General features: G+C 34.2%; 1 protein-coding gene across 2 annotated transcripts in view; it reads left to right on the forward strand.

Annotated features, from left to right (window-relative positions):
* Positions 1-19,713, forward strand: part of LOC123698667 — a 33,227-nt gene that overhangs the window by 12,262 nt on the left and 1,252 nt on the right. For both annotated transcript variants that reach the window (XR_006752442.1, XM_045645412.1), the window contains exon 2: positions 8,298-8,383. Coding sequence is in view for 1 of the 2 variants with exons in the window: in XM_045645412.1 (XP_045501368.1) it covers positions 8,298-8,383 (86 nt within the window). In the remaining variant the exon portion in view is untranslated. The remainder of the gene's footprint in view (positions 1-8,297; positions 8,384-19,713) is intronic.

A 19,713-nucleotide genomic window follows, 5' to 3' on the forward strand; every position in this document is an offset into this window, starting at 1 on the left:
AGTCATAGATTAAGCGATGTCATCGGTTTGATCGGCTATATTGGCGACACTTTGTAAATATTCTGCGTATCAATTAAAAACAATCAATGTAACAAAAAAAAATGTATAAATAATGTTCTAAAGAAATTATTGATAAACTTATCAATTAAAACCCATCAATGTAACAAATAAATGATACGTAATTTTCATCTTTCATGATTTAACCTTTTTTAAATAATATCCACAGAACAATCTTTTCTAAATTTACTTATAAAAATTTACGTTTTGTAATATTACTATAAGTACATCTTTCATACCCAATGCCTGCATTTCTTAAATTTTTAGACTAAGACAAATGATGCAAAATGGCGCCCGCCAAAAATTTTCCTCAAACTAAGTTTTAAAAATGATTAACTAGTTAATTACAGATGAAAAGTTATTTCTTTGCATTTTGCCGCATTACTTGAATAATTATTAGCGCAATATCGTAATTCGTAACAAACTTGATATTTGATGAGTTTCATGGTACAAACAAGACATGAACGCGACCATTGCACTAAAGCGACTGAGTGCAGTGTGGCCGGTTGACCTCTGTTGAGCGGAACTTATGTGATGAAGGCGGTGTCTTCTTCATACGTAGTGATAGTATCTCAATGAATTCATGTGCAAAGAATACCTTAACTTGAACAGCTTAGCCATTAGGGAACACACAATACAAAGAGTAACAACATACCTACATAATATACCTAGGCCAAACCATACTGTAACTGGAAGATAGATGAAATAGACAGAAGAATGCAACTAGGTTGGACGGCATTCAGTATATTTGCCGATATCCTTAAAAACCAGATGATCCCACTATTTCTCAGGCGGCGAATGTTCGATCAATGCGTCACACCTTCGAATACATACCGAGCAAAAACGTGCACATTGATTAGAAAAATTACTCACAAACTGCAACACACACAAGCTCAACGTTAAATGGAACGTGCCATGCTCGGAATCTCCTCTCTCTCTCTCTTTTAGACCAGATACCAAATATAACTATCAGAAAACGTACAAAGGTTACTGATATTGTTCTCAAAGTATGCCAACTCATGTGGAGATGGGCAGGCCATATGTGCCGAAGAAGTGACGGACGATGGGAGTTGAACGTAGCGGAATGGAGACCTGCATTTAGTGGTCGACGTAAGCCAGGCAAACCTTAAGCACGATGCACGATGCGATGGTCCGACGATATCTGACTATGGGTGAATTAAGGCTTAAAAAAAGAAAAGATTCAGAGTAATGTAATTAAACAAATTAATGATTTGTAAAAGAAATATTAAACGAGATAATGTACGGTCTATGGAGAGCTTTACATTATAGATTAAGAACACAAGAGGAATAATAAAGAAAAGAGAATACATCACTACATAGTATAAAACAAAGTCATCGCGTTTAAAATCCGTTAAAAAGTCTTTAATTTCTAAAACCCGCATAGTTCCCGTTCCCGTGAGATTTCCGGGATAAAAATTATCCTATGTGTTAATCCAAGTTACCCTCTATATGTGTGATAAATTTCATTGTAATCGGTTCAGTAGTTTTTACGTGAAAGAGTAACAAACATCCATACATCCATACATCCATTCAAACGTACATATATAATAGATATTAGACGAGTCATAATAATTTTATTTGAAAGCATAAAAAAAATATCGTCATCTAAGTACACCTTTGTACACCTTTAACAGTTCAAACGTCACAGTATTGTATGTAGTTTTTTGTTTACATAGATTTAACATTATCTATTGTTCTCGTTAATCTATTTCACATGCAATTGTGTTAATCAGACTAATATATCCTACTAATCCTACTATTTATACTAATAATCTATACTAATATTATAAAGAAGAAAGGTTTGTATGTATGTATGGTTTTCACGCATAAACTACTGGACCGATTTCAAGAATTCTTTCACCATTAGAAAGCTGCATCTTTACTGAGCAACATAGGCTATATTGCATTTTCAAAAAAAAAAATAGAGATCCTTACCAAAAATGCAATAATATAACCCAAGGTGTAAAAAATTCCATAATAAAAATTCTGTCATCGCGTGCGCAGCGGAATCTATTCCTTGAAGTACGAGGATGGTTGTTATGAAAAAAAAACGTAAACATGTAGGTATACTAGGTACCACGGGCGAAGCCGGGGCGGACCGCTAGTAATATCATCAATGCGAAAGTTTGTGAGGTTGTGTGTGTGTTTGTTACTCTTTCACGCAAATTCTACAGAACCGATTACAATGAAATTTAGCACACATATAGAGGGTAACTTGGATTAACACATAGGATAGGTTTTATCCCGGAAATTCTACGCTAACGGGAACTATGCGGATTTTTCTTTGAAAACGCGGGCGAAGACGCGGGCGGAAAGCTAGTAGGTTTATAAACGACATTGTATCTTAATATTATTTATCTACGTAGGTACGCTACGGTTACGTATATTATACAATATACATACGGTTACGTTGAACCTCTTGAAAAATAATATATTAGAGTCGCTGCGCCGCGTGGCTGATTCACATGCGGATGAACCAGGAGGCAAACCAAGTATAGTTCTAATGCTCAAGTGTTATCCTGATACATTAGCTACAGCACTGCCTAAACTAAAACTGTAAACGACAGGATCAGCAAGATGACCCCAAATCCATACTAATATTATAAATGCGAAAGTAACTCTGTCTGTCTGTCTGTTACTCAATCACGCCTTAACTACTGAACCAATTTGCATAAAATTTGGTATAGAGATATTTTGATACCCGAGAAAGGACATAGGATAGGTTTTATCCCCGAAATCGTACGGAAACGGGTTTTTCTTTGAAAACGCGGGCGAAGCCGTGGGCGGAAAGCTAGTATTTCATAAATAATAGGTAAGTCCTGAAATAAACTTACGTATCAGCCGAATAGAAGGTGTGGTTATTATTTTAATCAAGTATAACATATTATTATACTTAATAATATTCAATTTACCTTGACATTTGATAGTTTTTTAAAATAAATCTCAAATTAGTTTAAATGCCTCCAATGTTATAAATGTAAATGTGTAGGCCTTTATCTCAAGAGCTACTGGAACCAGTTTCAATACAGCAATTACGGAGGTGTTAGAATTAACAAATATTACATTTTTAAGCGCCCTTAGGAGGTGAAAACTTGGTGAAAATGGCAAAATGGACTGTTATCTATGAACTATAATAGGTACTTAATTGAAAATATTGAAGTTGTTTCGCACTGCAATATTTCTAATCTATAATATAAAAATGAATCGCATAACTAACTTGAGAATGGCTGAACCGATTTCGATAATTCTTTTTTTATTATATTCCTTGAAGAACGAGGATGGTTCTTATGTAGAGAAAACGGAAATATGTACCACGGGCGAAGCCGGGGCGGACCGCTAGTACATAATATGTAAGTATTACAGAACGTAAGTACCTACCTATGTGTGATGGGATGACTGTTTCCAAAACACGATTGGAAAAATTTTGCTTGATAAAAAAATCCTGAAATTACCTCTAAAATATCATATAAATACTTATGACAACCGTATTTTACTACCGTATAATTATAACCGATTAATTCGTATAAAATCACAAATACATTTAGCTTCTCGATTTAGATTTGGAAAATACTAAATATTTTCATTCACTTTTGATAAAAATGTGAATGGCGCTTACGATTTTTAGTTTAGAGCACGTTGATTCCATACTAGACGCGGACCCCCTCACCCCTCACCTCAGGCGCGAAAAGCTGAATTTTACCCCTCATAATGATGATAACCAATGTATGTCTGTGTGATAACCCACAGACAATAGATCTTAATATGTCTGTGTGATAACCGCTCGTCCGGTGAATTACATCATTATCTTATAGAATAGTAGAGTCATGAAGAGTTACCGTTTTTGTTTAAATTTTCAAATGTTTATTTCATTCTGATCATTCATTCCTATTAATAAGTGAAGATGATAATATGATCGCTTTATGATCGATCGATATGATCGGTGATTCGGTGGTGAATGTTGAAAATATGTAATGACGTTTCAAAAGTGCTTCTATAAGAAGTCTAATCTATACATCTATATATAGTCTAATCTATCTAATCTTCTATATATATAAAACTCAAAGGTGACTGATATAGTGATCTATCAACGCACAGCCCAAACCACTGGACGTTTCGAGCTGAAATTTGGCATGCAGGTAGATGTCATAACGTAGGCGTCCCCTAAGAAAGGATTTTTAGTTTTTACTAGCCGTTCCCGAAATTCTTGCGGGAACGGGGAAAAACGGGGATGCACGTACAAAGTTGTGGGCGGAAGCTAGTTGAATAATTAATAAATGTTTGAGTTTGAGTTTGAGTTTCAAAGGTAAGGTATTTATGGCAATTTATGAATATTTTGTCGTCATAATTTTAATACGTAAAAGAAAGGAAAACAATCAACACCATCTGGTTACCGAGTGAGTCACTGATACGGATCAGCAAATTCATTTTAAGGACATCGGAAATTAGATTTTATATTTTCATGGAAAAAATATGAGAAAGGTAAGAAGACGTAGAGCGAAGGGGGGCTAAGGGGCTTTATTCAAAGAGCCTTATAATCTACACTATACTAATATTATAAAACTGAAGAGTTTGTTTGTTTGTTTGAACGCGCTAATCTCGGGAACTACTGGTCCGATTAGAAAAATTCTTTCGGTGTTATATAGCCCATTTATCGAGGAAGGTTATAGGCTATATATCATCACGCTACGAACAACAGGGGTGGAGCCGCGGGGGTGAAACCACGCGAAACAGCTAGTAGTATTATAAAATAAAATTACCTGAATTGTACTTAGCTGATACTCGTATATCTATCGATAAAATGACAATAATAAGTAATTGATGTATTCTTTAAAGTACCTAGGATAAAAATAAAATAAAATACTTACATGAAAGTGTGTTTCATCAAAACAATAATACTATCTACCTAAGTAATAACATTATCGTAGCTTTTACCTAGAAATACTCAAAAGTCACTTAAGCTAGGTCTTAAAATAGGTCAGTCAATGTACTTCGGAGAAGTTTAAATTTAAGCTCGGAACATAATATTATCTAAACTCATAGGTTCTAAGAGCTTCCTCGAAAGTTTTTTCATCTTTTATTGAATCCCTACTTTCCGACTACTAACTAACCATAAACCAATAAGTATATCCTAACTAATATTATAAATACGCAATTACTTGTACTGATTTGGATAAAATTTGGTACCTACAGACTACAGAGATAGTTTGAAACCTGAAAAAGGACATATAGTTCTATCCCGTATCTATCTATCTATCCCCACGAGTACAGAAACTACGCGGGTTTTTCTTAATTACACGGGCGAAACCGCGGACGGAAAGCTAGTAAATACAAGTACATATAAACAGATGTCTTAACGGTTTAAATACTGCATGTCACGGTCTAGGGCTTATGAGAGGGTCGTATAACGTTTCTATAGGGTTTAGATAAGCACTAGATTAAAATGATAAGCAGTACAATGTAAAACTTTGTTTACATGCAAATGAATTATATTTGCATGTAAACGTGTTTTATATTTACTAGCGGTCCACCCCGGCTTTGCTCGTGGTACATATTTACGTTTTCTCTACATAAGAACCATCCTCGTACTTCAAGGGATATAATAAAAAAAGAATAATCGAAATCGGTCCACATTCACGCGTGATGCCGCGACCAAGGAAAACGGGTTTCATTTGTATATAGGTATATATGTACTAGCTTTCCACCCGCAGCTTCGCCCGCGCAGTCAAAGAAAAACCCGCAAAGTTCCCGTTCCCTTGGGATTTCCGGGATAAAACCTATCCTATTTCCCGGGGTAAAAGTAGCCTATGTCCTTTCTCGGGTATCAAAATAATTTGTATGGTACCAAATTTCATGTAAATTGGTTCAGTAGTTAAGGCGTGATTGAGTAACAGACAGACAGAGTAACTTTCGCATTTATAATATTTATAGTAAGTATATATGTAATATGTATATAGATTAGCGTGTATACCTACGAATCAATAATAAACATTATTTTGTTCAGTTTCGTTTGAAAGCTTATTTTTGTTATAAGTTCTACTTTAATAACTATTTATTTACACTGATTTAAAATGCACAAGTACATTGTTTTGCTGTTCATTCTCTTAATATAAGCCGCTATTATAATAATCATTTATGTTTAAGTGCTCTTTTGAGGAAGCAAAAATTAATGTCTCCAGGCGTAGGTTGTAGCCGGCGCTAGTAGCCCACAAAAAATACTTAATCATAATTATTACTCGGACTTCAGGTTCAGACATAAAAGGTAATGTTACAAAACACCACGGGTTTGCCATAATGACAGTTATTATGTATCATACATGAAATGTCACTGACTTGAGAACAAGTATAACCCGATTATATTGATTGTGTGTACCCACGTAGGAACTTGGCGGAACAAGAAGTGATTCAATTTGTCCGTGTTATGCTTAGGGTTGTTAGGGAGTTTTTGTGTAATATCAACTGGTTTTTCATCGTTTTTGCATTGATTTATCGTGGGAAGTGAAGATTGCGTAGGTGGGAATTGATTTTGCATGCGAGTTTGGAAAGGTTTACGCAGCGATCATTTGTAAATGGTCGATAAAGTTGCAAAACCCATGTGTGATGTACATGGGATATTACCAAATCTGTAATTCTCTGTAATATTTGACCCACTTTCGTTTACGCGAATTTAAACAAAATGTGAACACCGATTCTGATGTTTGGAAATAAAAAGCTCTACATATTGAGAGGCGATAACTGTTTGTCGTTTTGCAGAAAGCGTTTGAAATAATAAATACTATACCGTACTTGTTTGAAAGAAAGTCCTGTCGTAGGTATTTACGAATTTTTTATATATTATAATGAAAACTCATTTTTTTTAAATTCTTACTTGATTTTTGTAAAAAATCTAAGTAAGATGCAATGACCTATTATACTAGTAGACGCGGCATACGCCAACATCATTGCACTAAAAAACAGCGTAATTAATACATACCTACTTACTAACGCATTATCACCAATACCGTTGTTCTCTCTTTCACTCTCACGCACGAGACATAATACATGTCTCACTCATGTACTTCGTTATATCAACTGCCGATTAAAATATAAAAAGAACGTCCAGCCACGACGCTGAATGGTGCGTGACTAAGTGAAACTCGGGCACTTAGCTGAGTTTTTTCTTGCCAAAATAGAGAGCGGGTAACGTATCTAGCTTTTTTATATATCATAGGTAGGATGTCTAATAGCGTGATTAGAACCTACTAGGTATTTGATTTTTTATCCGATAGCTAGTAGAAAGTACTTCTACGATTTAAATAAAAAAAAGAAGCATAATGAATCTGAGCTATGTTTTTTTTTAATCATATCCCACGCAACTTTGGAATCCGGTGAGCTTAGAGGTTTTTCAGTTCGTACATGTTTCAACTTGTATGCGCTTGTAAATGTATCGAGTCATTGGTCTTATCTCACATACTTGATACCTTAGCTTGATACCGTGTACTTTAACGAATGTAAAAGAGTTTTATTTTCATATAATACCTAATTATTAAGAAAACGATAACATTAACGTATCCATTTCTATGGATATAATAGGAATAAAATAAGATCATTCGTGTGTAGTCGCTTCTAACAATAAATACTAATTAGTAATTACCTATTTACTATTTGAGTTTTGGCTGCTTTACAGAGGTAGAGTAAACGGTAGATTAGATTGGTAGAGTACTAAGTAGTGTACTATATACTAAAGTAATGTACAGACACCATTGGTAGAGCAGAGTAAAATTTGGTAGAGTTGATAGCAACGCAACACGGGCAAGCTACTCTACCACTGTCTTTCTCTCACCCTAGTACTATTCTCTAATCTGTGCCCTAGTGTGCACTATACTCTACCAACTACTTGACCGATGTACTGGTTAGTAGAGTTACGACTATGCTCTACCTCTACTCTGCAGTTAATCCGTGTACAGCATCCAAGAATATATTATGTTTCAAGTTATTATTTAAGTTAGTAATCAGGTTATTTTGATATTTTAGTTTTATAGCATTTAAATGTTTTTTTATGTGAAATAAGTACCTATATGTTTTTAAAGAATAGGTATGGGTATAATAATTCGATCACGAGGGGGGTTTATAAGTGTTGAAAGACGCGGATTCGAATCAGGTCGTATTTATCCTAGAAATCACGAATAAATATTAATAACTTGGCCACAATAAGTGAATAATGAGTATAAATCTGTTTTCAGAACAAACAAGTACCTGCAGAAGTCGGCCATTACAAGAATATGCGCCGTTGGAGGCTTTTTTATATCAATACCCGTGTTTTTAACAGGTTGGTGGATGTTTTATTTATTTTTTGTGGTTAACTATGATGTATCGGATTATCAGCAAAAACCGTTCGATCTGGTTTGTGTTAACTCTTACAAGGGTTAATTATGAAAAATATTCACACGATGAATCTATATTCATCGTGTGAAATACTACTACTATTAGAGACTACTATTAGTACTTGAGTATATCCATGGTAGTACCATGGACCAAAGAGTATAGTAACTATTTAAAAGGAAAAGAGAGCCATCTTGCGTGATAAAACGAGAACCCATGAACACTAGCGCTCCGAGCGTATGGCGGGCGCATTAAAAGTGCTATAGATACCTATACGTATATCTATAAAGGTATAGGTATGCTACGTCGCTATAGCTATTCAGTAGGTATTCTGATAATTTGCATTGCGTTACCTATAACGCAACTGTATTTATTGTGCCGATCTGTTCTGGCGCGTAAAAAACCCAACAGAAAATTACACAATGCATCATATAAAAAAAAATCTAGTTGCGTAGTTAATAAATATTGTTGTCGGCAGGACTTAAAGCTAAACATTTCCAGATGTGCAAGCACATCACTTAACACATTTGAAAATCTAAAGATAATTGGGCCTGGTAAAGAAAAACGCTTTTTATATAAAAAAATTAATTGGAGTTTATTCATTTTTTTCCACACTATATTAATTAGCATTCTAGTAGCCTAAGATTATTTATATAATATTATGTATTTGGTTAAGCATTATAAATAACACAAACATCTATACATATAATAAAATCGTAGGAAAGTCAAAACTGTACATTGAATATTTTTTTAAAAGAATACATAATCCATGATCTATAATCGATATAGAAGCCAAAAACATAGTTTTTAGAATTTTTGTCTGTTTGTCTGTTTGTCGGTTTGTCTGTTTGTCTGTTTGTCTGTATATTTGTCCGAGCTAATCTCGAAAAGTACCGCATAGATTAACTTCAAATTTTGCATGAATATTACTAACAGGTCGGGTGAGGCTTTTATATACACATTATCATGCTATCACCTCCGGGGGAGGAGCTGTGAACCTTTATTTTTCTAACGTATTCCGTGTATTACACAGCGTACAATCTAAAGACTCATGTTTAAATGTTGTTTTTGGGTAAGCCACGCTATTATCTAGCTTAACACTATAAAAACTACGTCATTTACGTAATTTTGGCAGAGAAACAGTTTAATGAATCTTAGTAGCATAAAGACAAATTTGAAACAGCGCCATCTATGAGACTTCATTAAAATCAAATCAATTTACATGTTTAACGCTTCTTGCAAATTTATAATTAAAAATTAAATATTATGATGTTGGTGGGGTTTTTAATTGTACTTATTTATTTAACTTTTTAACCCATGTCTTCCCAGAGTCCACTTCAGGTGCTTATATTTTAATAATTAAAAATTAAATATTATGATGTTGGTGGGGTTTTTAATTGTACTTATTTATTTAACTTTTTAACCCATGTCTTCCCAGAGTCCACTTCAGGTGCTTATATTTTAATAATTAAAAATTAAATATTATGATGTTGGTGGGGTTTTTAATTGTACTTATTTATTTAACTTTTTAACCCATGTCTTCCCAGAGTCCACTTCAGGTGCTTATATTTTATGTGAATATACTAAATAAAATTTTACAAGTGAGGGTAGATGTTTATTATTTGATGTCAAACAAGACACTATTAACAGTTAATTGTGACATTTAAAAAAATCCTTCTTGCGTTCCCACAAAAGGTAAGTTGTAGCTTTTATATTTATTCTTAGAATTGAAGTTACGACAAAATAAGATAAAAATAACTGCGTTAAAAACAACCGACTTCAAAAACGGAAAAGTAAGAAATAAAAAAGATTTGATATTATTAATTACTACATATTATTTTTATGTGCTATTTACTAAAAAGGTTTGATGTCGGTGCATGGGCTTAATACTAAGTGCTTAGTGTTTGGCACCGACTTCAAACCTATTTAATAAATAGCACATAAAAATAATATGTAGTAATTAATAATATCAAATCTTTTTTATTTCTTACTTTTCCGTTTTTGAAGTCGGTTGTTTTTAACGCAGTTATTTTTTTTTAATACTTTTTAGTGTATTTTTCAACACGAATCAAACGAGCCCAAACTCGATAAAGTTGAGTCAATATATTACTGAGTTCCTATGGCCACCTTCCGATTCCATAATCAGATCAGCTCCATGTCATGATAATGTTTCATCGCTATCCAATTTACATTCGTATACAAAATTTCAGCTCAATCGGTTACCGGGAAGTGAATCAAAGTTACTTGCTACATTGAAATTAAGTCATCGAGTACAGACAAAAATGCTCATAAAATAAAAACTACTAGGCCTAGCCGAATAAAATTCTTATGGGACCAATTCGACACCATCCCGCATCGAACAAAAAAAGAATCACGTAAATCGGTTCAGAAACCTCGGAGTAATCGGTGTACATACATAAAAAAAAAAAAAATATATACCGGCCGAATTGATAACCTCCTCCTTTTTTTGAAGTCGGTTAAAAATGATGAAATTTTATTTTTATGTATAACTTTTACAAGACTATATTAAACGACCAAAGAAGGTCACTTTAGTTCTTGATAGAATTTTATTTGTTAGTAGCTTTTTAATAAAATTAGGTAAAGTAATGTTTTCATTTTTTTTATTTACAGATTCAATGTTCATAAAAATTAACGATTTGCATGAGGATGTAGTAGAAATAAGTATCCTGGCGCGTGGTCAATTGTTGACTAAAGTTAATTTCCAACGTATGGTACAATCATTGGAAGAATCTTGGGTAATTTTAGAGGATATTTTTCGGGAATGAGAAAAGGGGCAGCCAACCACGTATCAGCGTGCGTGCGTGAGAATCTACCTACGTTTTAGTACCAAAAAAAATGTTATTTTGAAACGTAAATATTGCACTCACAACTACTGTACAAGTATGATTTTTAATCGTGCTTTACTGTCATCTGATTGTTTTATTATCGTTATGGCTATCGCGGTACAGATCGTACTGGGATCAGAGTACATATTATTTATCAATTGGTGTGGTAATATACGTACCACACCAAGTAAAATATTTACAATCATACCAAATGGATTAACACGGTATGTACATAAAGCGGTCTTATCGCTTACTAGCGATCTCTTCCAGACTGCCCAAGGTAAGAGATAAAGAATTATACTCATGATCCAGCAATTTTCAACCGAAAAAGAAGTTTTTCTGTAATTGGTAGTTGTTTCATTTATTTATATTAAATACCTAATTTTACTTTTATATTTGCCCATTTGCATTACATTCAGCTTCCATAAAACTTATAAAAATTTTATGTTTATTTCTGTCTAATATAAATACTCTTTTTTAGATAATATAAATAACAAAAACAACTTTTTTATTAAAATTTAGTACCTTGGGAAGATATTATCTATGTGTTAATAGAACAATACATAAAGGAAATTATGTTACGATTTTATACAATGAAAATATGTAAAAAAATATTAGCAGGTGTAATTATTAAATTGATCCCGAACCCAAAACTGTAGTTAATTTTTTTTGTCATTTATTTTCCGGATATTATCTAGATATTTTCCAGACATTTTCCAGGCATTTTCTGAACATTTCCCTGACATTTCCCTGACATTTTCCGGAGATTTTCCAGGCATTTTCCACGCTTTTCCGGACATTTTCACGCATTTTCCGGGGATTTCCAGGCATTTTCCAGACATTTTCCTGACATTTTCCGGGAATTTTCCAGGCATTTTCCACGCCTTTTCCGGACATTTTCACGCATTTTTTGAATATTCTCCGGGCATTTTCTGGGCATCTCTCAGGCATTTTCCGGGGCTTTTCCAGGCATTTTCCACGCTTTTTCCGGATATTTTCCAGACATTTCCCTGGCATTTTCCGGAGATTTTTCAGGCATTTTCCACGCTTTTCCCGAACATTTTCACGCATTTTTCGGATATTTCCCGGACATTTTCACACATTTTCCGGGGGATTTTCCAGATATTTTACAGGCATTTTCTGGATATCCCCGGAAAATGCCCCGGATTTCCGGAAAGTACGTAAGTTTTTTAGCTTAGATTAATAAATTCTATTAACAATTCTATGAATTGTTTATGGTAGTTAGAGGTCCGCGCCACGCCGGCGTGCCGCCGCCGAGAGACCCCGGCGCGCCGCCGCCGCCGCCGGGTCACAGAAAAATTGGCGTCGAGTTCAAATTTTGCGCGCGAACACAGCACGCGTTGTTGTCTACAACACGGCAACGATAATAGACAATGTCTACTATATCGATGCCAGATGTTTTACTCCAAAAGCTAGCCAAAAAACACTCCAATAGATTTATTGATAGGGATGACGACGTCCCTCAAGAGTGTTGGAGATATTTTGCTACGGCTAACCCTTCAGATTTAGGAGATGTAAAGGGCAACATTCTTAAGTTCTGGGAACAAAAAAAAAGTTGTTTTTCCTGGGCTTGCCGAATTAGCGCGATCGCTTCTATCTATCCCAGCTTCAAGCACGCCAAGTAAAAGGGTTTTTTCTGTAGCTGGGCTAGTCTTAACTGCGAAGAGATCGCGTCTAAATCCTGCAAAAGTTAACAAAATTATTTTTATCCATGATAATTATAAACATGATTTGTTACAAATCAGTAACATTCATTGCTATGCAGACGACAGTAGGGGGGATGCTCTTTATCCCGGCCGTGCAAACACCTCAAAGGAAAGCCTCAATGAGAGTGGAAACAAACTTGTGCCTGAAGTCGAGTCTTCTCTCCAAGAAGTCTCGGATTGGGGCGAATTTAATCGAGTTCAATCCCCTAAAGACACAGGTTTGCGCGTTCACCGCTAAAAAGACCTTAGTATATCGCCGAAAATCGGAATCCTCGGAGTTGAAGTCTCGAGTGACGTTCAATTCCGCAGTCATTTGGAAGCGAAGGCTAAATTAGCCTCGAAAAAACTTGGTGTGCTCAGTAGATCGAGATAGTACTTCAAGCCGGCCCACCGACTTAAGCTGTACAAGGCTCAGGTGCGACCGCATATGGGGTACTGTTCTCATCTCTGGGCCGGAGCCCCACAGTATCAACTCCTTCCTCTTGACCGCATCCAACGTCGAGCAGCTCAAATTGTCGATGACCGTAGGCTTTCCGATAGGCTCGACCCACTGTCAGTGCGGAGAGACGTTGCGTCTCTCTGTATACTGTACAGAATCTACTATGGGGAGAGCTCTGAGGAATTGTTCCACCTTTTACCAGCCGCACAGTTCCACCACCGGGCCACAAGCCGTAAAAACCAGTTCCATCCGCACCATCTGGATGGTTGGCGCTCCACCACTGTCCGCTTCACCCGCAACTTCCATCCGCGTACGGTGAAACTATGGAACGATTTGCCACCTGCGGTGTTCCCGAACAACTACGACATTGGGGCCTTCAAGAAAAGAGCTTATTTGTCCATAAAAGGCCGGCAAAGCACCTGTAACACTCCTAGTGTTACAAGTGTTTATGGACGGTGGTGACCACTTAACATCAGGTGGCCCACCTGCTCCTTTGCTTGCTCTGACATAAAAAAAAACATTGCCAATAAAATTATTGGCAATGTTTATAATTATCATGTTCATCACTAAATAGTTAAGCTACTTGATTTTAATAAAAATAATTTTTTTATTAAACTTAAAGAGAGATTTTTCTACTGCCCGCCCACCCCCTAATAACTTTAAAAATAACTAGCCCACGCCGGCGACGCCGCGCCGCGCCGGGTGCCGCACCCGGCACGCCGCCGCTGGGCTTTTGGACTGCAGCGCGGACCTCTAATGGTAGTACGTGTTTACTAAATAATTGTATGTAAAGTAGTAACTACTATGCAGTCGCTATTCCACGCGGACGAAGTCGCGGGCACAGCTAGTAACAAATAAAATAGCGCAACTTGCCGCTGTTTTATTTGTTATGTTTGTGTTTGTAATAACTGATATATATGATATATATATGATATAACTGATATATGATTGAGCAGACTGCTTCAAAGGATCATTGTTTTCTAAATACGTTAATTTGCCTGACAAAATACGATTCATGGATCTGCACCAGCTATATAAAAGTATATTTATTGTGATTTCGATAAAATACCGTTTAAAATCATTTTTATGGGTTTCACAATCATGTGAAAATACAATAAAAATATCAATAAATATTTTAAGTTGGGCTTTAATATTTTGATTTTTTATATTTGTTTTCAAAAACATGGCTATTAACTCATGAAGTTCGTTAAATGTATTTGAAATTTTTTTTGAAGGATAGCAAAGCCATTGTTTTTTTGTATTAAATTCTTTGGCTTTCAAGTATTCATTTCCTATATCTTCCTTATTTGATAACAAGGAACTTCTACATTTGCATTTTTTTATTATTTTGCTCAAACATTTTCTCAGAACCCATCCACATACATAACTGCGTTGTTGATGATCTGAAGTATGATCAACATTTAATGAGCCGAGAGCATCGTAAAAATTTTCTTCTATTTCAATGTGCGTGTTTATTTCCTTGCTAGGATTTCTCTCCAAACTGTCTTTTTCCTTTATTAAAAAAAGTCTAAATTTTGTAGACACTTATTAAAATCTTCTTCGCAATTTGCGTTTATAGCATGAGCAGAACTGAAATTATTGAGTAAAATTGTTTTAAAGGCACTTTCAAATGCGCGACAGTTTGGAGATGTATTTCTAACGCCTGAACTTCTTATATTTCCGAAGAAATTTTCAATAGGGTCCTGATTGAAGTTCCTTGTTAGCATGGAATCAAAAGAATACTTGTTGCTTAATATTTTCCATAATTGTTGCATACCCTCAATTGTCTTTATAAAATTAGTTATAGATGGCGCAGATGATTCAACAATGCGTATTTTGTTACCGTCTTTTTTCTTAACCAAATATTTAACATTTTTTAAAAACCTTATACTGTCTTGCCATAACTTATGGTGGGGTGAATTTTTTTTCACTCCACCTCTATAAATTTTTCCATTAATTACACTAAAGCTTCCTGCGTTCAAACTATCAAAAAGTTTATCGAGTAGAAGCACTACTGGTATAAGCTGCCGGCACTCATCTGGTAAATTTTTTCTGGCTGTTAAGTGTTCTGTAGCAACCGCCACACTATGGCTGAATATTTGTGTAGCCATTTTGACTCTCATTTTTTTTATTTTTTCTGGCAGTATATGCTCTTCGGAGATTTTGTGAAGATACCTGAAAAGTAAAAAAAGCTAAATATTATACATACAATTTCAGTATCTATGATAAAAGGAAAATCGAGTTCTAGTTTATAAAAAGAGTTTAAATTAGACTGCAAATCCCTGGAACATAAGTACCTTAGCTCTCCATAGCTTTTGTCTGCTTCATACAACATCTGGAAGTATTCCCATTTTATTATTTTTTTTTTATTCCCATCCTCAAAATCAATGTACTGCATATCTTTTGTTAAAAGATTATTTCTTAACCCTTTCATTAAATGTGGCACATCAAATAATGGAATTATTTGTTTTGAATCACATTCATACATATCAAAACGCCATTCTTTACCACTTCCTAAATATTTATCTTTTGTGTCCTGAACTAAACTTCTTAATGCACTGACATTAGTGGCTCCTTGGTCACAGACCGAACACAATATTTTTAAGCCTGTTGAGTGCACATGCCTGACCACATCTTTGATAATATTTTTTAATTCTAATTTCTGCAGGCTTTGGGTAAAATAGTAAGCAACTGGTTGTTTATAGTTCTTCTTGATTCCCTTGATCATAAACACTAAAACATGATTAGCAATTTTCATTTTACTACTATGACTTATGAAGCCTTGCAGTTTATCATTTGCTGCATCATATTGAATGTTCGGTGTGAGCGACATCTCATCAAAGATGAGTGTGCATAGGCGGTCATCCTCATTCATTCCTCTGACAGAGTCTTTTAATTTGTCAAAAATGATTTTATTAATCCCTGGCGACATTTTTATTTGAGCCAGCAAGTTTCGCATTGATTTTGAAGATGGCAGTGTGAAAAATTTGTACATAAGTGTGTATAATTTAGGGCTTCTTTTAAATAAAGTCAAGGCCAACACTTTTTCTTCAGTGGTATAATGTCTCCCTTTAGGTTTTTTCAGAGCTTGTTTAAATTGTATACCAGTAAAAATTTTTCCAGCTTCTGTCATTTTTGCTGTGACTTTATGGAATGCCTGACCAGCAACAAATTTTTCAGCATTGGCAAGACGTGCTTTAAAACTTCTTTCTTTCGCCAGAGCTTTCTTTAACTTTAATTTCAATTTTTTCTGTTCCATTTGGGACTTTTTATATTGTTTTACTAAGAATTCATCACAATATTTTGTGCGACCTATAAAGAAAATTAAAGTTTATTAAAGATATTTTTTTACAAACAAAATCAGTACATTTGAGAGACAAGTGATGTTGTGTCAAAATTTCTGCTTTACTTTATAAAACCAAGTTACAGAGTTACTTTAGAATAAACCCATCCATCACAGTAAATGTAGATTAATACAAATGTTTAACATATAACCCCCCAAATTTAATGTATCTTAGGCCCAAATTTATCACTCACAAGATAAATATAAAAAAAATGTGGCAGTTGACGCCATTTTATCCATAACATGCCGTTAGACATTACTTTTGTAAACTGTCATGAAATAAGTTATCTTAAAAATGTTATCTGAGGTGTGATAAACCAGTCCTTAATCAACAAAAGAACATTTCCAAATTTTTCAAATTAATAACATTTGCAAAATGTATCACCTTTTATGGCCGTCTGGGATGTCGACGGTTGGTTACTTATTTCAGGTACCAGTTGATTTTGGAGTCCTTGAAAAGGTTAAAAGAATTAGTCTAAAAAGACACACTCAAAAAAGTATAATGCTTATATTAAAAAGGTTTATCTGGGATGTCGACGGCTGGTTACTTATTTCAGGTACCAGTTGATTTTGGAGTCCTTGAAAAGGTTAAAAGAATTAGTCTAAAAAGACACACTCAAAAAACTATAATGCTTATATTAAAAAGGTTTATTATTATTTCACTTCATTAATACAAGTGTGGTATATATTTTGAATAAGATTTTAAGTATCTTATATTTTGATATGATACCATAATTAACACCCCATTACATAATTGCTTCTGCCCATTTAGGTAAAAAGAGCAGTAAAAATAAATAAGAATTATTATACCTGTATCTAAAAATGGCTGATTTAATAGGACATCAATATCTTCATTTGCCCTTGTCTCACAAGGCCACATCCTTGGCTGAGAATAGTTATGTTCCATGTAAACTGCTGTACTCGCAGAAGGAAATATACCTGTAATTATTATCAGCAAAATAAAAAATTATGAAACATAAAATTACAGAATGTATCGTTTTATTTATTTTTTTTACAATAAGCTTGCAGTTGAGCTTTTTTGGAATGAAAACTGGTTGAAGAAACTAAAGAATAGTGGTACAGCAATAATAAAAGCTTAGTAATGTTTTACCAGCAGAAATAAGAACCAGTTCCCTAACTAAAAATAGTGTGGTATAATCCTGTATATTATATATATAATGATCCTACCTAAGATAATGATTAATTTTATAAACAAAGTACTAACTATGGGTAATATTCAAACTTACCATTCAAGTAGATTGATGGAACAGATAAATGGAGTAAACGGTGACCTGAAACTTTGTGCTCAGGCTTGAAATGGTAATCACAGACTCTCTTGTTTCTATAGATCTTGTCAGGCTCAAGATCTTTTAGTCGTTCACCTACAATTGACATCCAGGTAGCAAACAACTCCGGTCGTTTTGTAGGGTGAGGGAAACGATGCATATATGCTCCTGTAAATACATAAAAAACAACCTTATAGAAATACGCAATAAATGTTAAGTGTTCTCCATATTTAATTATTTTTATATAGTATATTTAAATAATTTAAATATAAGTAAGTACTAATTATTAAATATATAATATTCAAATATTTAATTTTTTTAATAATTTTTGTAAAATAGGTAGTGGTTATGCAAACAAAGATGTTCTGCGGCCATGACCGAAACAAACAATGAGGGATACGTACTGGTAGCATCAGTTCATTATATAAATAAATAATTTTGAGAAAACTTACCCATTTCACTACATCCGAAAACACAATACACCTTCCTCCTAGTAGCCATTTTAAAATTAACAACAAACTCAATTTCTAAACAAAACCAAACTTTAACAATTAAAAGAAACTTAACAAACAACAGGCTAATAACAAAACAGAACAAATTAAATAACAAACGAGAAAAACAAAACAAAAGGGGGCTTCGCAATTAATTGCAATTCACAACTTTGAAACGCATTCGCAACCGAAATAGGCATTCGAATAATTCAAATTTCAGAAAACAAACGGCTTATCCTGAAACCTGTCATATCTCGCATTGGACAGGGTTGCCTTTTTCCAAAATTAAAATTCACTAGCAAAACTAACAAAATCAAAAACGAAAAAAAAATTGTTGAGTGCATCGTCTCTTTCAGAATCAGTATCAAACTGACCAGTATGACTGATATGATACTTTCTGCTATTTTCAAAATGCAGCTAGACTTACCCTGAATTTGTTTATCCCCCAAAGATTCCTTAAGTTCCCTAGTTAGAGGCAACGTTCCTAGAACGGCAACACTGGTACTGACACTTCGGAGACAAAACGTTTCATTTTCCGCTATTTAGTGCACTAAAAAATCGTTTCATCAAATAGATTATATATTTATATATGCAATTGAATTTTGTTGTAAATGAAATGATTTTAATTATTTTTACAGCCATTCTATTCTTTTTGCATAAAAATTTTACGATCTGCCATCTTCCGTGCAAAAAATTAATTAAATAGTGCTGCCGAACAGTCAATAGATGTCGCTAGTTTCCTTGTACAATGTACCATACTCTAAGTTTCACCCCCCTGCCATGGACGAATATAATCTATATATAATATATTATATTCGTCCATGGTAGTACTTACCTAGGTATCAGATATTATTTTATGACAGCTTTGTTGGTGTGGGTTCGATCCCTACGAATTGAAAATATTGTGTAAAGAATCATATTTTTTAAGAGTCCTTTGAAAATGTACCGTAAGATACCAATAGATTTACATAAGAAAGTGTTTTCATCAATTTTTCCATTTCCATATCCTGTTTGCTTAGTTTAGAACTAGGTGGCGTTGTATCGACTCTAATACGTTATTTTTTTATTATGTAGATATTCAGTAGATAATATATTATGTAGATACTGCCAAAGATACAAGTAGATACCGTTAAAGTATACCTAGG

This window comes from Colias croceus, chromosome 16 (genome assembly GCF_905220415.1).
Source record: "Colias croceus chromosome 16, ilColCroc2.1".
Lineage (NCBI taxonomy): Eukaryota > Metazoa > Arthropoda > Insecta > Lepidoptera > Pieridae > Colias > Colias croceus.